Raw genomic sequence first — 21,319 nt, forward strand, 5'->3', positions numbered from 1 at the left:
CATTGTCCTCCATCCCACACAACCATGGTATTTTCCGTGCTTTGTTTTTGTGTGTGCTTTAGACGGGCCCCAAGAGGATACTATCCATATGAGCTTTGTCTTTTCACCTTTGTTATTTTCATATGAGGTCATGGCAAAAGATCTGCGATGACCTTTTGTGCACTCGTCATCGGAAATGTCCTTGTCCTTTCCATTGATGGCTCTTCTCTGTACAGTATCGGAACCGTGCTAACTAACACTCAGAGGGCTACCTGTCACATAATTACACTCTACACTGTGGACATTCCGCCTATCACTGAGCTTTGTCTGGTCTCCCATTTTCCTATGCTATGATTGTTTGGCAAATTCTACTAAGCTACTGTTTTAAGATGGTCATACCATGTATCATTTAGCTATTTGATTTGGAATTTTAGGACCCCTTTATTTGATATAATATTGAATTTGGCCTTTACTACTATAATACATATATACTGAACTAAAATATAAATGCAACATGAAACAATTTTGAAAGATTTTACTGAGTTACAGTTCATATGAGGAAATCCGTCAATTGAAATAAATTCATTAGGCCCTAATCTATGGATTTCACATGACTGGGAATACAGTCACTATTCGTCACAGATACCTTAAAATAAATGGGTCTCACAATGGGCCTCAGGATCTCGTCACAGTATTTCTGTGCATTCAAATTGCCATTGATAAAATGCAATTGTGTTCGTTGTCTGTAGCTTATGCCTGCCGATACCATAACCCCACCGCCACCATTGGGCATTCTGTTCACAACGTTGACATCAGCAAACTGCTCGCCCACACGATGCCATACACATGGTCTGCGATGTTGGAGCCGGCTTATGGTAGAGAAATTAACATTAAGTTATCTTGCAACAGCTCTGGTGGACATTCCTGCAGTCAGCCTGCCAATTGCACGCTCCCACAAAACTTGAGATATCTGTGGCATGTTTGACACAACTGCACATTTTAGTGATCTTTTATTGTCCCCAGCACAAGCGGCACCTGTGTAATGATCATGCTGTTTAATCAGCTTCTTGATATGCCACACCTGTCAGGTGGATGGATTATCTTGGCAAAGGAGAAATGCTCACTAACAGGTATGTAAACAAATTTGTGCACAAAATTTGAGAGAAATAAGCTTTTTGTGCATATGGAACATTTCTGGGATCTTTTATTTCAGCTCATGAAACATGGGACCAACACTTTTAATGTTGCGTTTATATTTTTGTTCAGTGTAGAAACTCATTGAATAACACTTTCATAAATGACAAAAAATAGTAAAAAAATCAATCATCAGGAATAAGGTTTTGAAGTGTCTGTCCTATATCTAGGAGATAATAGAAAACTCAGGAAATATGTAAGTTTTTTTTGGACACATATTTAACCCCTTATTTTTGTTGCCACAAAACTACCTGTAGGTAGTACTTCCATTCAGTTGTATGGGTTACCTTCAGACGAGTCCTGTGAGTCATCTTTCCATAGAGTGTAGGCCAAACCGTTCGTATGCTACAGACATTTTCGCGAGAAGAATGTCTCATGGTCTGAAAAACAACACTGTAGCTCGGCCACTTTCCACCGCAGATGCGGAAGGCCGACATAGGCAGATGTGGTGGATTGAGACGTAGCCCATGCAAAAAAACCTATCTCTTGCTTAAACTGACTGATTTGGATGGTGATTTTTTATTATGTTACTTATTTTTTCGCACGGGTGTATCAATAGAGTCTTAAGGATTAAAGGTTGTCTCCAATCCCTTCTCTCTTCCCTTGGCGCTACAGCCTACTGCTGCAGACTAGACTATACCTAGGGAACCAGTGCCTCCACTTCACTGCCTGGGCATTGGGTTCACTGCAAATAATGGATCAAATTAAATGGTGGCACGGGGTTACTTTACCTATGAATAACCAATGGACTGTTAAATTGTTAAACAGACAGACGTGTCATGTTTTCTATTAGTGGCCTAGAGGTGCTTGACAAATCATGGCTTACCAAGGCCATATAGGCTAGCAGTGATTCCACTTAGCTATCCCTGCATCTTTTTGACTGGAGGATTTTGAAGGTCTTTGGTTTTGAAGGTCTTTGAACATGTTAAATGGAGGAAGGGTTGTGAAACTAGGCACCAGACATCATAGAGAATATTCAGTAGTCTCTCTAGACAGACGTGTAGAATAACCTAGCCTGTTCATGGCATCGATGTCGCTGGGATACAGAGGTCCAGTATCTTCGGGCTAGTTTTGCGAGCACGGTGTAGCCTACTCTTCGTTTTTGCCTCATAATATGAAATTACACTAGGCTACCCATAGCCTTTATTGATTACGCTTCTCAGACATAATGTAATGTGGCCCCTTGAAACCGCTTCGGCTATGTTTGTCTGTCTGTTAGGGTAGTGTTGGTAGGCTATACTATGGATTTCTAAATGCCAACATGAAACCTTCTCTGGACATATGAAAGGGCATTTTACTTGTCTGTAAAGGAATGTGGCTTCTGAGGCATCATTGGGGCGACCAGAACTGTCAATCAACTAATCTTGAACTGCTGCGCGCAGACCGATCTCTCCTACAAAAGTACTTGAAGGTTTGTTAAATACTGTGACTTACCAAGACATTTAGTAGAAATAAAACACATCTAGCTACCATATCATAACAAACTGCATAAAAAAACCACACAGCAGCACATCAATCAGTGACGTTTGTTGTTGTTGTAAGGGGAAAAATACAGAATATTTTATGCAGGAGCAGAATTCTGTCACTTCTTTTGAATTGTCGGGAAAGTTACCAATTGTCTTTATGTCTGTAAAGGGTTGCGGTGGATATAACTTCATTGCCTGGCCCTTGCGGTCATACATACAGTGGGGAGAACAAGTATTTGATACACTGCCGATTTTGCAGGTTTTCCTACTTACAAAGCATGTAGAGGTCTGTAATTTTTATCATAGGTACACTTCAACTGTGAGAGACGGAATCTAAAACAAAAATCCAGAAAATCACATTGTATGATTTTTAAGTAATTAATTTGCATTTTATTGCATGACATAAGTATTTGATACATCAGAAAAGCAGAACTTAATATTTGGTACAGAAACCTTTGTTTGCAATTACAGAGATCATACGTTTCCTGTAGTTCTTGACCAGGTTTGCACACACTGCAGCAGGGATTTTGGTCCACTCCTCCATACAGACCTTCTCCAGATCCTTCAGGTTTCGGGGCTGTCGCTGGGCAATACGGACTTTCAGCTCCCTCCAAAGATTTTCTATTGGGTTCAGGTCTGGAGACTGGCTAGGCCACTCCAGGACCTTGAGATGCTTCTTACGGAGCCACTCCTTAGTTGCCCTGGCTGTGTGTTTCGGGTCGTTGTCATGCTGGAAGACCCAGCCACGATCCATCTTCAATGCTCTTACTGAGGTAAGGAGGTTGTTGGCCAAGATCTCGCGATACATGGCCCCATCCATCCTCCCCTCAATACGGTGCAGTCGTCCTGTCCCCTTTGCAGAAAAGCATCCCCAAAGAATGATGTTTCCACCTCCATGCTTCACGGTTGGGATGGTGTTCTTGGGGTTGTACTCATCCTTCTTCTTCCTCCAAACACGGCGAGTGGAGTTTAGACCCAAAAAGCTCTATTTTTGTCTCATCAGACCACATGACCTTCTCCCATTCCTCCTCTGGATCATCCAGATGGTCATTGGCAAACTTCAGACGGGCCTGGACATACGCTGGCTTGAGCAGGGGGACCTTGCGTGGCGCTGCAGGATTTTAATCGATGACGGCGTAGTGTGTTACTAATGGTTTTCTTTGAGACTGTGGTCCCAGCTCTCTTCAGGTCATTGACCAGGTCCTGCCGTGTAGTTCTGGGCTGATCCCTCACCTTCCTCATGATCATTGATGCCCCACGAGGTGAGATCTTGCATGGAGCCCCAGACCGAGGGGTGATTGACCGTCATCTTGAACTTCTTCCATTTTCTAATAATTGCGCCAACAGTTGTTGCCTTCTCACCAAGCTGCTTGCCTATTGTCCTGTAGCCCATCCCAGCCTTGTGCAGGTCTACAATTTTATCCCTGATGTCCTTACACAGCTCTCTGGTTTTGGCCATTGTGGAGAGGTTGGAGTCTGTTTGATTGAGTGTGTGGACAGGTGTCTTTTATACAGGTAACGAGTTCAAACAGGTGCAGTTAATACAGGTAATGAGTGGAGAACAGGAGGGCTTCTTAAAGAAAAACTAACCGGAGCCGGAATTCTTACTGGTTGGTAGGTGATCAAATACTTATGTCATGCAATAAAATGCAAATTAATTACTTAAAAATCATACAATGTGATTTTCTGGATTTTTGTTTTAGATTCCGCCTCTCAAAGTTGAAGTGTACCTATGATAAAAATTACAGACCTCTACATGCTTTGTAAGTAGGAAAACCTGCAAAATCGGCAGTGTATCAAATACTTGTTCTCCCCACTGTACGTACTAGGACCATTATTCTGCATTGTAATTTGACGTGGAATCTTATGATTTTTTCTTAAGATTTTAACGGAAAAACGATATAAAAATGGCAGTTTAAACTTTAAGCAAAATTGCCAATTTGTCACATCCCTACTACCAATAGGTGCCCTTCTTTGCGAGGCATTGGAAAATCTCCCTGGTCTTTGTGGTTGAATCTGTGTTTGAAATTCACTGCTCGACTGAGGGACCTCAGAAAACCTGGGGGGCCAAATTAAACCAGGGGGCCGCCAGTTGTGGTACCCTGTCCTAGAATATATATTCAGTGTTCTTTAACATAATTATTTATATTCATGTGGTTGGTGCTTAATATTCACTTCTTAGATCAGATGATTACTTCATACAATCCTAAATATGCATTACATCTTTTTACTGCTAAAATAAATAATGTTAAGAAAAACTGAATAAACTGGGTCGTTACACGAAATTAGTCCCTTTTGGGTAGTGTAACTTGTTAAAAAAAAATTAGGTGTAATAAAAAACCATTTAACATTCTGTCATGATGAGCACATGTTCAACTTAATAAAAAACATGTTTTCCCATCTCAAGAGGTTAAATAAAAAGATGACTATAATAAGTGCCTTTTTAATTGCCAAATAATGTAACAGGGTTGACCGTAAGAGGTTGTTGATTTCATCGTAAATCAGCCATAAATCCCCAGGGGGAATGGATGCTTGTTTTGTGCAACATGGAGAGGCAATTGACTGCAAGCTTCACATTTTATTTTATCTTTGGTAACACATTACTTGACACCTAGTGTCATAACACGTTATGATACGGTCATATCCATGTCATAACAGCTGACATAACGTGTCATAACCTGTCATAATAGTGTCATGACGTATAGTTAGACCTGTTGTGACATATTGCATTATTTAATGGCTGGTTATGACACCTACATAAGTTCCAAAACCCACAAAACCTACCACACAAGGCAAAACATTCCATTACACCATAGCCTACTGTCAACAGTATTTTTATGTTATATACATTGACATATAATTGACATGATTGAATTATCATAGTAATTGCGCACATATTGATGTCAGACATGTACCTACCCCAATTCTCTGTTGCTGATGACTGGGATGAATGCAGGAGCAGATTTCAGGAGCAGGACAAGACACCCTCTTTTTGACTAATGACTAGTGCTGTTACGGTGACCGTATTACCGCCACACCGGCGGTCACGAGTCATGAAAGCAGTCAAATTCCACATAACCGTTTAGTCACGGTAATTAGGCTTCTCCAAGCTCTGATGCTGCTGATGGTCATTAGTAGCATGAAAATGAACCACGGGAAAAGCGTCCTCCATTCGCTATTTAAGTGCATAGATTACATGAATTTTTTCCCGCTGCCCCTGTTTCGAGACAGGTGCATGATAATGGTCCATTCTAAATCAAAACAAATTTCACACATATATTATTTAGTATATGTAAAGACAAGATCAAATCAAGAATAGTCTGATGGGTAACAATATTAGCCTATCACTTGTGAATGATGCCCAGCGTAAGGCAGGAAACTATGGCTTTTTTTTTTCTCGACTTTTTCTAATCATAGTCGCACACCTCATGTAGCCTAGCCCATAGGCCTATATGTTTTGATAAGATTTGTATCACAACTAAAGTGGCCATATAACTTCTTAAAATTAGGCACATTAATCTGCTTTACAAGGGGTGTAGAGCCTAACTGTTTAGGGAAGATAATTTTTCACCATAAAAATGCACCTTTATAATAAAAGCATTACATGCATAATCACATTTGCGGTCACTTTTGATAATGGTGTTTTCCCACTAATAGAACATTTGCGCTTATAGCCTACTGCCGTGTGCGCATTGCTGCGCTTATAATGTGAAGAAATAGCCTAATAGTTTATCAACATTGCGTAAAAATGTATTTTTTCATGCTAGTGCTTGAATCTATCGCATCCCACAACTGTCCCAGACTATGTTTGGAATATTTTTTTATTTTGCATAGAATAGGTAAACTTTTGTACTATGGGGATAGTAGATTGACATAGGCTAGTGGTTTTGCTGTTCGTTAGGCCTACTCATCTTGTCTACATATCTTCAATATGCACCTCGGAATTGTATAAGGACGCGCACAGTTGCGTCCCCGATGTGTCTGTCTTCACTTGTAGCCTGTGAGAAAGACCCGATCACGTGATGAGAGAGCCATGTGAGTGAGAGGTGCTTCGGAGCACGCAGCACTCGGGGAGAAGGGAATTATAATTATTATATTTTGCCCAAGGGCACAACGGCCACTGGCTGCAAAAAGCATGGATTTTTTTAGAAGACATTAAGGGGATGCTGCTGGGAAATTGTGAATGAGAGACTGATTAAGTGTTTACAGCTTGCGCAAAAAACAAAGCAGAGCTCATACCTTTTTATGTGACTTTTTTCAAATCATCATTAGAGTCGCAGCCTTACAATGTATTAAAAATCTAAATATATAGCCCAAAGTTTGTAGAACAACTAAAGTTACATTAATAACTCTAAATTAAGCATCTAGGAGTACCGATTTCTTTGTTAACTGCTCAACACAGAATAGCCGCATGTGCGTACCCCCTCAAATCGTTTGGCAAAGATATTATTTATATTTTATTCAGCTTTGTTCAATTGTGTTCTTCATACTATAAAATAATAGAAATTAATGCCTCGGAATTCTAAGCAAATCTTGTCTTCTAAGTAGCCCACAGCCATATGGCATAGCCAGATCAGGACCTAATATAAGGACAACTCAGAGTATGTTATTCTGTTCTTCTGAAATAGATTAAATTTTCTTCATATCATGTTTCTTTAGACCTGTCTAAAATAAATAATGGGTTTATTGTAAAGCTGTAGGCTATATTACATGGATTTATTATACTTTTTTAAAAGGTCTGCATCAGTGGCTTGTGGTTGCCAGGAGATGCTAAATGTGTTTATGTTAATTAACGGTATAATACTGTGAGACCGGCAGTTATTTGCTTGACAATGACAACATTTCGTGACCGCCACAGCCCTACTGATGACTGACGTAAGGGCATGTACGTGATAGGCCTATCTGGCTTATATGATTCCGATGGTCAAAATGCTTCTTTACAGTGTCATAAAGTGTATTTTCTTAGTCCAAGTAAAGTGACACAGTATAGTCATAATGCTTCATGATAGTGTCACAAAGTGTATTTTCTTAGTCCAAGTAAAATGACACAGGATGGTCATAATGCTTTTTGACAGTGACAAAGTGTAAAAACATGACTTTAAAGAATTCATTACAACAACAACACAGGATTTAAGATCCAAACTTTAAATCGAAAAGGAAACTTATTGGCAGGGAAAAAAAACATTTGAATAAATGTGGGTTTTGACACTTATGTAGGTGTCATATCCAGCCATAAAATAACGCAATATATGTCACAACATATGTAAATATATGGGTCATGACAGTGTTAAGACCATATTATGACAGGTTATGACAAGTTATGTCTGCTGTTATGACATATTATGATATGGTTATGACCGTATCATAACATGTTATGACACTAGGTGTCATAAAGTTGATTTAACATTTCGAGCCTGTCTATCTATGGATAACAGGGTTGACATGTTATGCTTGACCCACTCAGTTTTCAACCACGAAACACCAGAAAATTGCCAAAAATAGTAGAACCAGCTTTTACACTATGATTTGACTATTAGATGTTCAATGTTCCTTTAAAAAAAAAAAGATTTAAAAAGGAATAGTTTCACCATATTAAATTGAGAGTTCAGTTCACGTAACAGGGTTGACCTTAAAAAGAGGGAGAGGTATTTATTTTTATTTTTATGATTCACTAATCACATGAAATAAATAATTATCTTCAGAAATTCTGACTTTTGCTTTGGATCTGGGTCAGGTCTGATATAATTGCCACGGGTCTCAGGTATGTGCAATTCAAATTGATTTATCGACTGGACCCGATTGGACCTTTTCTTCTGTTCATTTCGTGTTTGTGTGATAACTGCGCAAGCTTGTTATCTGTCAGCCAACTGCAACTCAATAAAACGAATAGCTTATGTCCAGCTGAAACTGGTTCTGGCTGCTCACCTCATTTGCACCTGCTGCTGAGGAGAGAGAGAGAGAGAGCGAGTAAAAGGAGCCTTGACCTAAGCTACTGTTGATTGCAAAGATGGAGTCCTTTTTCATTGAAGTAAAATGAAAGTTAGAGGAGAAAAAGAGTATAGTGAAAAGAAGCCGACAAGGGGAATGTCCTTGGACAAGTTTTAATATTGTAGTGGACAAAGATGAGAAGAACGTTGGCGTGGCCAAATAGACTCTGTGTAACTCGCTATTCAGGTTTGATGCAATTTTCTACCTTTCATTTATTTTTTTTTGAATGTATTATCAATTGTTGTAGGCCTATTTAATAATCTAAACCAGTTCTTTAAATAGCCTATGCAAAAAGTGTTTTCTTTCATTTCGTTGATACAAGTTCTGTCTTTAAATTTTGTGCTCCCTATTTAGTTTAAGGTTAAAAGTAGGCCTGTTGTAAAATAAATAGCATTAGCCTATTGCTGTCATTTGTTGGGTAGGCCTACGGTAGATTATCGCCTTTGTTGGTAATAGCTGCAATATAGGCATAGGGTTAGGGTTAAACCTTTTTTCATGGGTTCATTCTGTTGAGCCATTTTAGTTGGCCAAATTAAGTTCCTGCTGTAATGTTGTGCCGCAATACAATATAATTACCGGTAGGCCTACTATGCTACTCGCACTCAAACCATGAAAAGGAAAAACCAAAGAGGGCAAAACTTAATTTAATGCTGTTCGTATTTTCCCTATAAACAATGACTTGACTTATATTTGATATTACCATAATAAAGTTAAGCAACTTTTGTGAAGGTTTGGTCTGGTATGTCTATTATTAGGCTTCGCAACTGCAGTGCGCACCGGCATTCCAACTGACTCCGACAGTTGAACTTGAGGTGATGAAGAACGTTTTAGGCCTACCAGAGTTACTCTTTAAGCTCATCATTAAGCTCGAGGCCCTGGGTCTGAACCTCGCCCTGTGCAACTAGGTCCTGGACTTCCTGACGGGCCGCCCCCAGGTGGTGAAGGTAGGAAACAACATCTCCACTTCGCTGATCCTCAACACTGGGGCCCCACAAGGGTGCGTGCTCAGCCCCCTCTTGTACTCCCGGTTCACCCATGACTGCGTGGCCAAGCACGCCTCCAACTCAATCATCAAGTTAGTCAGACGACACAACAGTAGTAGGCTTGATTACCAACAATGACGAGACCGCCTACAGGGAGGAGGTGAGGGCTCTGGGAGTGTTGTGCCAGGAAAATAACCTCTCACTCAACGTCAACAAAACAAAGGAGATTATCGTGGACTTCAGGAAACAACAAAGGGTGCACCCCCCTATCCACATCGACGGGACCGCAATGGAGAAGGTGGAAAGCTTAAAGTTCCTTGGCGTACACATCACTGACCAACGGAAATGGTCCACTCACGCAGACAGTGTGGTGAAGAAGGCGCAACAGAGCCTCTTCAACCTCAGGAGGCTGAAGAAATTTGGCTTGGCGCCTAAAACACTCACAAACTTTTACAGATGCACAATTGAGAGCATCCTGTCGGGCTGTATCACCGCCTGGTACGGAAACTGCACCGCCCGCAACTGCAGGGCTCTCCAGAGGGTGGTGTGGTCTGCCGAACGCATTACCGGGGGCAAACTACCCGCCCTCCAAGACACCTACAGCACCCGATGTCACAAGAAGGCCAAAAATATCATCAAGGACCTCAACCACTCGAGCCACTGCCTGTTCACCCCGCTATCATCCAGAAGGCGGGGTCAGTACAGGTGCATCAAAGCTGGGACCGAGAGAATGACAAACAGCTTCTAGCTCAAGACCATCAGACTGTTAAATAGCCATCACTAGCACATTAGAGGCTGCTGCTGCGTATTGAAATCACTGGCCACTTTAAGAAATGGAACACTAGTCACTTTAATAATGTTTACATATCTTGCACTACTCATCTCATATGTATATACTGTATTCTATTCTATAATATTCTACTGTATCTTAGTCCATGCCGCTCTGTCATTGCTTGTCCATATATGTACATATTCTTAAATTCCATTCCTTACTAGATTTGTGTGTATTGGGTATATGTTGTGAAATTGTTAGATATTACTTGTTAGATATTACTGCACTGTCGGAGCTAGAAGCACAAGCATTTCGCTACACCCGCAATAACATCTACTAAACACGTGTATGTGACAAATACAATTTTATTTCAATCAAACAATATAATGCTTATCTTTATAAAAAATATTCTGATTGAAAACTAAAGAATTGGCCCCCTTCTGTACGTCTTTATATACCAGTAGTAGCCTATCTGACAAGTATAAAGAAATCCATGTTGATGTCAGGAACATGGTGCCGTCATATCTCTATCTTTTTCTCAGTCTTTCTAAGGCTAGACCTAAGCTTGTCTCCTTTAATATATATATTTTAAAATATGAATATCATAATAATAATAATATAATATGCCATTTAGCAGACGCTTTTATCCAAAGCGACTTACAGTCATGCGTGCATACATTTTTTTTTTTGTGTATGGGTGGTCCCGGGGATCGAACCCACTACCTTGGCGTTACAAGCGCCGTGCTCTACCAGCTGAGCTACAGAGGACCACATCATATAATGGACGCCTATATGCATGCAATGCCCTGTTGCATTTTGTGCTCAAATCTCCGACAGCCAGTGCACGATTTTAATATGTAAATCTTGGTGGGGCAAACTCCACAAAAATATTTTAAGATGCAAAGCCACTACACAACACAACACTAAACAATACATGAATTGCACTAGAACGGTGACAAACTGTGCTTTCTTTTCAGCACCATGGAGTGAATCCTTACCAATGCTACACCTGGCTATCGGCGAAACAGTTCATTCAGCCTCATTTACTGCCTTTTAAAAAAACATAGCTGATATGGCTGACTTGCTTAAACAAATGTGGTTTCTACTGACAATTGAGATGTACAAATTGTGGCATAAGGGGACGACGAGCGGATAAGAGGCAATCCCTTAATTTCGATTAAGACATTAATGAGCGAGCTAGGACGGACATAGTCAATAAAACTATTTGTTCAGCACTTTTGAAATGTACAGCGTCAGAATTCAGAACATGGGCCATTCTTACAGTATTCTCCCTGTACAGCAAGTCAGAACCATAGGATAAAAAAAGTATTTGATCCCCTGATGATTTTGTACGTTTGCCCACTGACAAAGACATGATCAGTCTATAATTTTAATGGTAGGTTTATTTGAACAGTGAGAGACAGAATAACAACAAAAATGTTATAAATTGATTTGCATTTTAATGAGGGAAATAAGTATTTGACCCCTCTGCAAAACATGACTTAGTACTTGGTGGCAAAACCCTTGTTGGCAATCACAGTGGTCAGACGTTTCTTGTAGTTGGCCACCAGGTTTGCACACATCTCAGGAGGGATTTTGTCCCACTCCTCTTTGCAGATCTTCTCCAAGTCATTAAGGTTTTGAGGCTGACGTTTGGCAACTCGAACCTTCAGCTCCCTCCACAGATTTTCTATTGGATTAAGGTCTGGAGACTGGCTAGGCCACTCCAGGACCTTAATGTGCTTCTTCTTGAGCCACTCCTTTGTTGCCTTGGCCGTGTGTTTTGGGTCATTGTCATGCTGGAATACCCATCCACAACCCATTTTCAATGCCCTGGCTGAGGGAAGGAGGTTCTCACCCAAGATTTGACGGTACATGGCCCGTCCATCGTCCCTTTGATGCGGTGAAGTTGTCCTGTCCACTTAGCAGAAAAACACCCCCAAAGCATAATGTTTCCACCTCCATGTTTGATGGTGGGGATGGTGTTCTTGGGGTCATAGGCAGCATTCCTCCTCCTCAAAACACGGCGAGTTGAGTTGATGACAAAGAGCTCGATTTTGGTCTCATCTGACCACAACACTTTCACCCAGTTCTCCTCTGAATCATTCAGATGTTCATTGGCAAACTTCAGACGGGCCTGTATACAGTGAGGGAAAAAAGTATTTGATCCCCTGCTGATTTTGTACGTTTGCCCACTGACAAAAAAATTATCAGTCTATAATTTTAATGGTAGGTTTATTTGAACAGTGAGAGACAGAATAAAAACAATAAAATCATGAAAAACGCATGTAAAAAATGTTATAAATTGATTTGCATTTTAATGAGGGAAATAAGTATTTGACCCCCTCTCAATCAGAAAGATTTCTGGCTCCCAGGTGTCTTTTATACAGGTAACGAGCTGATATTAGGAGCACACTCTTAAAGGGAGTGCTCCTAATCTCAGCTTGTTACCTGTATAAAAGAGACCTGTCCACAGAAGCAATCAATCTATCAGATTCCAAACTCTCCACCATGGCCAAGACCAAAGAGCTCTCCAAGGATGTCAGGGACAAGATTGTAGACCTACACAAGGCTGGAATGGGCTACAAGACCATCGCCAAGCAGCTTGGTGAGAAGGTGACAACAGTTGGTGCGATTATTCGCAAATGGAAGAAACACAAAATAACTGTCAATCTCCCTCGGCCTGGGGCTCCATGCAAGATCTCACCTCGCGGAATTGCAATGATCATGAGAACGGTGAGGAATCAGCCCAGAACTACACGGGAGGATCTTGTCAATGATCTCAAGGCAGCTGGGACCATAGTCACCAAGAAAACAATTGGTAACACACTATGTCGTGAAGGACTGAAATCCTGCAGCGCCCGCAAGGTCCCCCTGCTCAAGAAAGCACATATACAGGCCCGTTTGAAGTTTGCCAATGAACATCTGAATTATTCAGAGGAGAACTGGGTGAAAGTGTTGTGGTCAGATGAGACCAAAATGGAGCTCTTTGGCATCAACTCAACTCGCCGTGTTTGGAGGAGGAATGCTGCCTATGACCCTAAGAACACCATCCCCACCGTCAAACATGGAGGTGGAAACATTATGCTTTGGGGGTGTTTTTCTGCTAAGGGGACAGGAAAACTTCACCGCATCAAAGGGACGATGGACGGGGCCATGTAGTGTCAAATCTTGGGTGAGAACCTCCTTCCCTCAGCCAGGGCATTGAAAATGGGTCGTGGATGGGTATTCCAGCATGACAATGACCCAAAACACACGGCCAAGGCAACAAAGTAGTGGCTCAAGAAGAAGCACATTAAGGTCCGGGATTTGCCTAGCCAGTCTCCAGACCTTAATCCCATAGAAAATCTGTGGAGGGAGCTGAAGGTTGGAGTTGCCAAACATCAGCCTCGAAACCTTAATGACTTGGAGAAGATCTGCAAAGAGGAGTGGGACAAAATCCCTCCTGAGATGTGTGCAAACCTGGTGGCCAACTACAAGAAACGTCTGACCTCTGTGATTGCCAACAAGGGTTTTGCCACCAGTACACCAAGTACTAAGTCATGTTTTGCAGAGGGGTCATATACTTATTTCCCTCTTTAAAATATAACATTTTTGACGTGCGTTTTTCTGGATTTTTGTTTTGTTTTTCTGTCTCTCACTGTTCAAATAAACCTACCATTAAAACTATAGACTGATCATGTCTTTGTCAGTGGGCAAACATACAAAATCAGCAGCGGATCAAATACTTTTTTCCCTCACTGTATGTGGATGACACAACACTATGCACTTCAGCTACTACAACGACGGAAATGACTACAATACCTAAGAAAGAGCAAGGAATAAGTTCGTCCTAAATATTTCCAAAACTAATGCATTGTATTTGGGACAAATCATTCACTAAACTCTAAACCTCAACTAAATCTTGTAATAAATAATGTGGAAATTCATCAATTTGAGATGACTAATCTGATTGGAGTAACCCTGGATCGTAATCTAAGATGGGGAGAAGTCTGTCCATAATAAAGCGTTGCTCTACCTTCTTAACAGCACTATCAACAAGGCAGGTCCTACAGGCTCTAGTTTTGTCGCACCTGGACTACTGTTCAGTCGTGTGTTCAGGTGCCATAAAGAGGGACTTAGGAAAATTGCAATTGGCTCAGAACAGGGCAGCACGGCTTGTATTTGTGAGAGGTATTGACATGTTGAATGCACTGAGCTGTCTGTTTAAACTACTAGCACACAGCTCAGACACCCATGCATACCCCACAAGACATGCCATCAGAGGTCTCTTCACAGTCTCCAAGTCCAGAACAGACTATGGGAGGCGCACAGTACTACATAGAGCCATTACTACATTGAGCTCTATTCCACATCAGATAACTGATGCAAGCAGTAGAATTAGATTTAAAAAACAGATAAAAATACACCTTATGAAACAGCGGGAACTGTGAACCAACACAAACATAGGCGCATACACACACATGATATCATACTGTACACACACGTACACATCGATTTTGTGTTGTAGATAAGTGGTAGTGTAGTAGGGCCCTGAGGGCACACACTTAGTGTGTTGTGAAATCTGCTATGAATGTATTGTGATGTTTTTTAAATTGTATAACTTTCTTAATTTTGCCGGACCCAAGGAAGAGTAGCTGCTGCCTTGGCGGTAGCTAATGGGGATACATAATAAATACAAATCAAATGGCAACCCAGACTATTTCCATTAAAACCCCCACCTTCCTCTTTCTCTTTTATCCTTTCCTCTACACTTTCTTCCCTTTCTCCCCTTCTCCCACCCCTATTTCTCTCTCCTCCCTCCTTCCCTCTCCACTCTCTCCCTCCCTCTCCAGGTACCAGAAGTGATCAGTAGTATCCGTGCAGTGTCAAAGTCGGCCCTAAAGGAGGACTCCAAGCCCAAGCGGGATACTGAGGAGGCCTTCTATAACTCCCAGAAGTTTGAAGTGCTCTACTGCGGCAAGGTACAGGACCACTACCAGATCCATTTTCAACCTTACTGTGTGTTTATCATCAATAATTTGACATGAATCAAAGCCATATACAGTATCTTTATGTAGGTATGTGTTTGGGATGACTGAATTGTCTTAATCATATGTGATAGCTAAAAGCTCCCTAAAACTGATATGACTGTGTATTTGTATGCATAATTGACATTGTTTGTGTAATAGATCAGGTAGATGAAATCAATCAGTCATTGTATCAATCAATCAATTGTATCCATTAATCAATCAATCAAAGGTGACTATCGGCCACAAGAAGGCTCCCTCCACCCTCATTGATGACTGCATCAACAAGTTCCGCCAGCATGAATTGGAGCGCAAGCACCTGCGCCTTCTGAATGGCCAGCGGGGGTCCACAGAAAGCGCCCCCGTGGAGTTCATCATGGGGGGTGACGGAGACCCCCTCTCCTCAACCACCCACAGTGAGGGGCTGGAGGAACCTGAGGGGCTGGAGGTGGATGAGGTCACTAACAGAGGAGGTTTTGGAGGTAAGGACCTCTCCCAGTTAAGTGTCCAAACAATTGTTGATGAGGGCAGCTTGTTGCTGAAATGTACCACACAGAACATGCTAGATTGATAAAAAATAAATACAAATGTGACCTTAAAGCGTCACTTTCCTTAAAATCCCATTTTTTTGTTGAAAACTGATGTTTTAGGCTAAGTTGTAGTTAAACACATCATTCCAGGTCCCATTTTCCACATATGGTATGAAGTTGGGGTTGAGGACGTTGTCTCAGAGATTTTGCAGCTAATTGGAACATGCGACGGTGTTGAATTGAATTCTAATTAATTATTTTTCACAAGAGCCCTGTGAATATAAATGTGGCATTGGACCTACAGTCTAGTGTACAGTCGTGGTCAAAAGTTTTGAGAATGACACAAGTATTGGTCTTCACAAAGTTTGCTGCTTCAGTGTTATGAGATATTTTTGTCAGATGTTACTATAGTATAATTACAAGCATTCCATTAGTGTCAAAGGCTTTTATTGACAATTACATTAAGTTTATGCAAAGAGTCAATATTTGCAGTGTTGACCCTTCTTTTTCAAGACCTCTGCAATCCGCCCTAACATGCTGTCAATTAACTTCTGGGTCACATCCTGACTGATGGCAGCCCATTCTTGCATAATCAATGCTTGGCGTTTGTCAAAATTGGTGGGTTTTTGTTTGTCCACCCGCCTCTTGAGGATCGACCACAAGTTCTCAATGGGATTAAGGTCTGGGGAGTTTCCTGGCCATGGACCCAAAATGTCGATGTTTTGTTCCCCGAGCCACTTAGTTATCACTTTTGTCTTCTCCGGACAAGCTTTTTTCCGGATGCCCCAAACAATCAGAGAAAATGACTTTACCCCAGTCCTCAGCAGTCCAATCCCTGTACCTTTTGCAGAATATCAGTCTGTCCCTGATGTTTTTCCTGGAGAGAAGTGGCTTCTTTGCTGCCCTTCTTGACACCAGGCCATTCTCCAAAAGTCTTCGCCTCACTGTGCGTGCAGATGCACTCACATCTGGCTGCTGCAATTCCTGAGCAAGCTCTGCACTGGTGGTGCCCCGATCCCGCAGCTGAATCAACTTTATGAGACAGTCCTGGCTTTCTTGGGTGCCCTGATGCCTTCTACACTACAATTGAACCTCTCTCCTTGAAGTTCTTGATGATCCGATAAAGGGTTGATTTAGGTGCAATCTTACTAGCAGCAATATCCTTGCCTTTTTGTGCAAAGCAATGATGACGGCACGTGTTTCCTTGCAGGCAACCATGGTTAACAGAGGAAGAACAATGATTTCAAGCACCACCTTCCTTTTAAAGCTTCCAGTCTGTTATTCTAACTCAATCAGCATAACAGAGGGATCTCCAGCCTTGTCCTCGTCAACACTCTCACCTGTGTTAACGAGAGAATCACTGACATGATGTCAGCTGGTCCTTTTGTGGCAGGGATGAAATGCAGTGGAAATGTTTTTGGGGGATTAAGTTCATTTTCATGGCAAAGAGGGACTTTGCAATTAATCTGATCACTCTTCATGACATTCTGGAGAATATGCAAATTGCCATCATCAAAACTGAGGCAGCAGACTTTGTGAAAATTAGTATTTGTGTCATTCTCAAAACTTTTGACCACGACTGTATGACTCGTCCTTGTGTCTTCTCCGTAGTGAAGGGCATGTCTGGGGAGCCTGTGTTTGTGTGTGTGTGTGTGTGTTTGAGGGGTGCGGTTGAAGTCCATAGAGGGTATTGACTTGTTCTTCTGTCTCCCAGGGAAGGGCATGTCCATCAGCCCCAGCCTGGGCAGCCTGCGGGGGGCCTTCCCCGAGTGCATCCTGGAGGACTCTTGCTTCGAGGAGCAGCAGGAGTTCCGGACTCGTTGCAGCAGCCTGGCGGGCGGCCTACAGCGGAGGCCCCGAGAGGGTGCGCTCAAAGCTGCCCCTGCACGCCGCCGCCACGCCAGTGCCCCCAACAACGTCCAGCCCTCGGACGCCGACAAAAACCGCACCATGCTCTTCCAGGTGCAGGCTGGGTTTATATTTGGATACAGTAGTAGGCCTCTTAACTAGGTCTTAGAATGATTTTAAGTGTATGGGGTAGGTACACTACATGGCCAAAAGTATGTAGACACCTGCTCGTCGAACATCTCGTTCCAAAATCATGGGCATTAATATGGAGTTGGTCCCCCCTTTGCTGCTATAGCAGCTTCCGCTCTTCTGGGAAAGCTTTCCACTAGATGTTGGAACATTGCTGCGGAGACTTACTTCCATTCAGCCACAAGAGCATTTTTGATGTCGGGCACTGATGTTGGGCGATTAGGCCTGGCAGTCCCGTTCTGTGAGCTTGTGAGGCCTAACACTTCGCTGCTGAGACGTTGTTGCTCCTCTACGTTTCCACTTCACAATAACAGCACTTACAGTTGACCGGGGCAGCTCTAGCAGTGCAGAAATTTGACGAACTGACTTGTTGGAAAGGTGGCATCCTATGACTGTGCCACATTGAAAGTCACTGAGCTCTTCAGTACGGGCCATTCTACTGCCAGTGTTTGGCTATGGAGATTGCATGCCTCTGTGCTCGATTTTATACACCAGTCAGCAACGGGTGTGGCTGAAATAGCCGAATCCACTAATTTGAAAGCGTGTCCACATACTTTTGGCAGTGTAGTGTAAGTCTCGCCCTTTCCATCCCAAACCATTGAGGATAAACCAGTAAGTCATAAATATGCATACTCAGGAGGAGTACCATGTAATATATAGTAGGAACATACAGTATAGTAGTACAGGAATATCATATAGCTGTGATAGTATATAGGAATACACTATAACCCTTGTTCTATGGCCAGGACAAGTTGTTGACTTATACTCTTTAAATCAAAGTTGTGTATGTGTTCTTTGAGTTAGCCTGTGCTTTTAGGTGGCTAGGTCCTTCAGGTGTTGCTGCTCTCACAATACAGCTCTACTACCAGCTGACTACATTCAGTCACTCACAGGAAGATAGGACGTGGCATGTAGGGAGAGAGGGGGAGGGAGTGAGAGAGGGAGAGGTCTCCTTGGGTCTGGCAGCTTTCTCAACAGCACTCACAAACTGGAAGTGCTGCAACATGTGCTCACATGTTATCAGGGAGTGAACTGTGTTACAGTTAGGGATGTGACAAATTGAATTTTTTCTTAACGGTTAAACTGCCTTTTTAAAATTAAAACGATATGGAAAATTCACAAAGTTCCATGTGAATTCGCAATGCTGCCAGGTCTTACGGTGCGTCCCTTTCATATGGTTAAGCATTGCACATGTACTACCATTACTGTACCTCAATTCCACCTCGCAAAGTTTGCATTTCCTTCTCGTTTAACTTTTCAAAATAGTGCCATATATTACATGACATTGCTGCTGTGGCTTGCCTTTCTCTGCCATTTCTGTGCCATTTTTCCAACTGTTAACAATGATGATGTAGTGGTGGAGAGTCGACTCCAAAATAATTGTTCCTCAAGTCCTTGCACATTCGATTCCCGGCGTCGACTCCCATTTCTGAGTGTCAAGATTCGATTCTGCTAGGAATCGACTCCTAAGATTCAGTATTTTTGGAACGGAGGAGACTTATTTAGTTGCCGTACTTCCGAGAACACAAGCACTCACATCTTTCATAGTGAGCTAGCCAGGGATGGAGAGAGAGGGGCACAGTATAGGCAGGTCAGCCACCAGGCAGACAGTCAGAAATATGCACTAGGCCTATCTATCGACAATCAAAAGCTGTATCTCAGAATGGAATGCTGTATCTCGCAATTTCTTGGCTTGCAATGTCTCGCAACTTCAGTAAAGCAGGGCGTATCATCAATGAATAGGCTAGGATATTCTACACACAACAGACCGAAGACTGAACACACACTTGCGTCATTAGCGAAGGGAAAGAGCAGGGGTGTAATTAGTCCAAACAGTCATTAATCCAAACTATAAATTCAGGTATGTCCCTCCCTGTTTTGTTCCGTTTGCTTTCATTCCGAAACGTTTCGCAATGGAATCGGCGTAATGAATACGCCTCAGGCGAGCCAGCGCGAGGGAGAGAGAGGGGCAGGCAGAATGAACAGTGGTGCGCATATGTCTTGGTAATCTGTATCTCACAATGTCTTGTCTTGCATGCCTGGCAAAACATAGGATATTTCACACAGGGTGCCTTTCCTTCGCTGGGCAGACCGTTTGGGAACACACAGCATGATGTTAAAGGATAAGCAGTCCATAAACTCGGACATAAAAAGCTAGTAGGTCCCAATCATAAGAATACAAAAACACAACCATTAAGCATTTCCCAATTGAAACTTAAAATAGGCTATATTTGACTCAACGTTCCATGATGTACACTAAGGCATTGTTGGCAGAATAGATGGATGCAGTTCAATGCATGATTAATATAATTCACCAAAACATATTGCTATCAAGTTGTAAATCACAGCTGGACTGGTACATTGTTTGCTGCCTCCATTCGGGATACACTGTTTCAGTTTCAATGACTCAATATTCTGGACAAAAACGGACGAATGTAACTAAGGCTGGGAATGTCAATACAATCAAACTAACATGGCTAATAGGCTAGCGTAGCTATTTATATAGCAAGCTAAAAACACAGAGCCTAATGTTAGCTAGATAGGAGGATGTCATGTCATGCCATTGGAGGAGTGGGTGAGTGACTGACTTTTTCCCCTCATATTGTTTTTCGGTGGCTTTACACAGCTAGAGATGCAGGTGTCATTTGGTTAGCTAGCAAGAACTTGAACGACTGTTATAGAGTTAGCATATCTCTTGCATTTGCAAATTCACTCTGGCTATCTACTCCGATTTCAGAGCACTCTCATCTGAGTTTGCCAGAGTGCAGAACAACTGATGAATTTACGAATGCGCAACACCTGCTGAATATGACTGGTGTTAGTAAACATAGGCAAAAAAAGTAATAGTTAGTAAAAAATGTTCTAGATAACATGTAAACAGCCTAACCAGCTCTGCTACAATGAGTAAAATGGTCAGAGTGAGGTATTCTCTCATTTGTACTTGGAAGTAGCTAGCTAGCATGCTAGCCAACTTTAGCCAGTTAGCTTTGGTGCTTGGTTGGGACAAGCATGCATTGGCAGGCACGCTGCAGAAGGACAAGGAGGCTACAATTCCCCTTCGTTTATCAGTGCAATTTTGACGCCCAACTAGCTGAAAAAGTTTGAGAGGGTTTATCTAATGTTTCGTTGTTAGATTTGAGCTCATCTTGCTCTGGCTAGCATTAGTTGTTGATCTTGTTGATGTGCATAACTGACGTAGAGAGAGCCTACCTTTTCATGGTTGTTTGATCAATAGGACTGTGGTGTTTACATATTTGCAGAAATCCATTCAGGTGTATTTTGTAGCTTTTGGCGAATGCGTTCTAATGATCTAAAGTCCCGCTGTTTCAACTGCCTGTAAACACACAGTCCAGTTCAATGT

General features: G+C 42.0%; 1 protein-coding gene across 1 annotated transcript in view; it reads left to right on the forward strand.

Annotated features, from left to right (window-relative positions):
* The window catches only part of LOC121546305 (TBC1 domain family member 4-like), a 154,233-nt gene that overhangs the window by 26,734 nt on the left and 106,180 nt on the right, over positions 1-21,319 (forward strand). The window contains exons 2-4 of the mRNA XM_045212896.1: positions 15,218-15,346; positions 15,624-15,873; positions 17,636-17,883. Coding sequence (XP_045068831.1) covers positions 15,218-15,346; positions 15,624-15,873; positions 17,636-17,883 — 627 coding nt within the window. The remainder of the gene's footprint in view (positions 1-15,217; positions 15,347-15,623; positions 15,874-17,635; positions 17,884-21,319) is intronic.

This window comes from Coregonus clupeaformis, unplaced genomic scaffold, assembly GCF_020615455.1.
Source record: "Coregonus clupeaformis isolate EN_2021a unplaced genomic scaffold, ASM2061545v1 scaf0061, whole genome shotgun sequence".
NCBI lineage: Eukaryota > Metazoa > Chordata > Actinopteri > Salmoniformes > Salmonidae > Coregonus > Coregonus clupeaformis.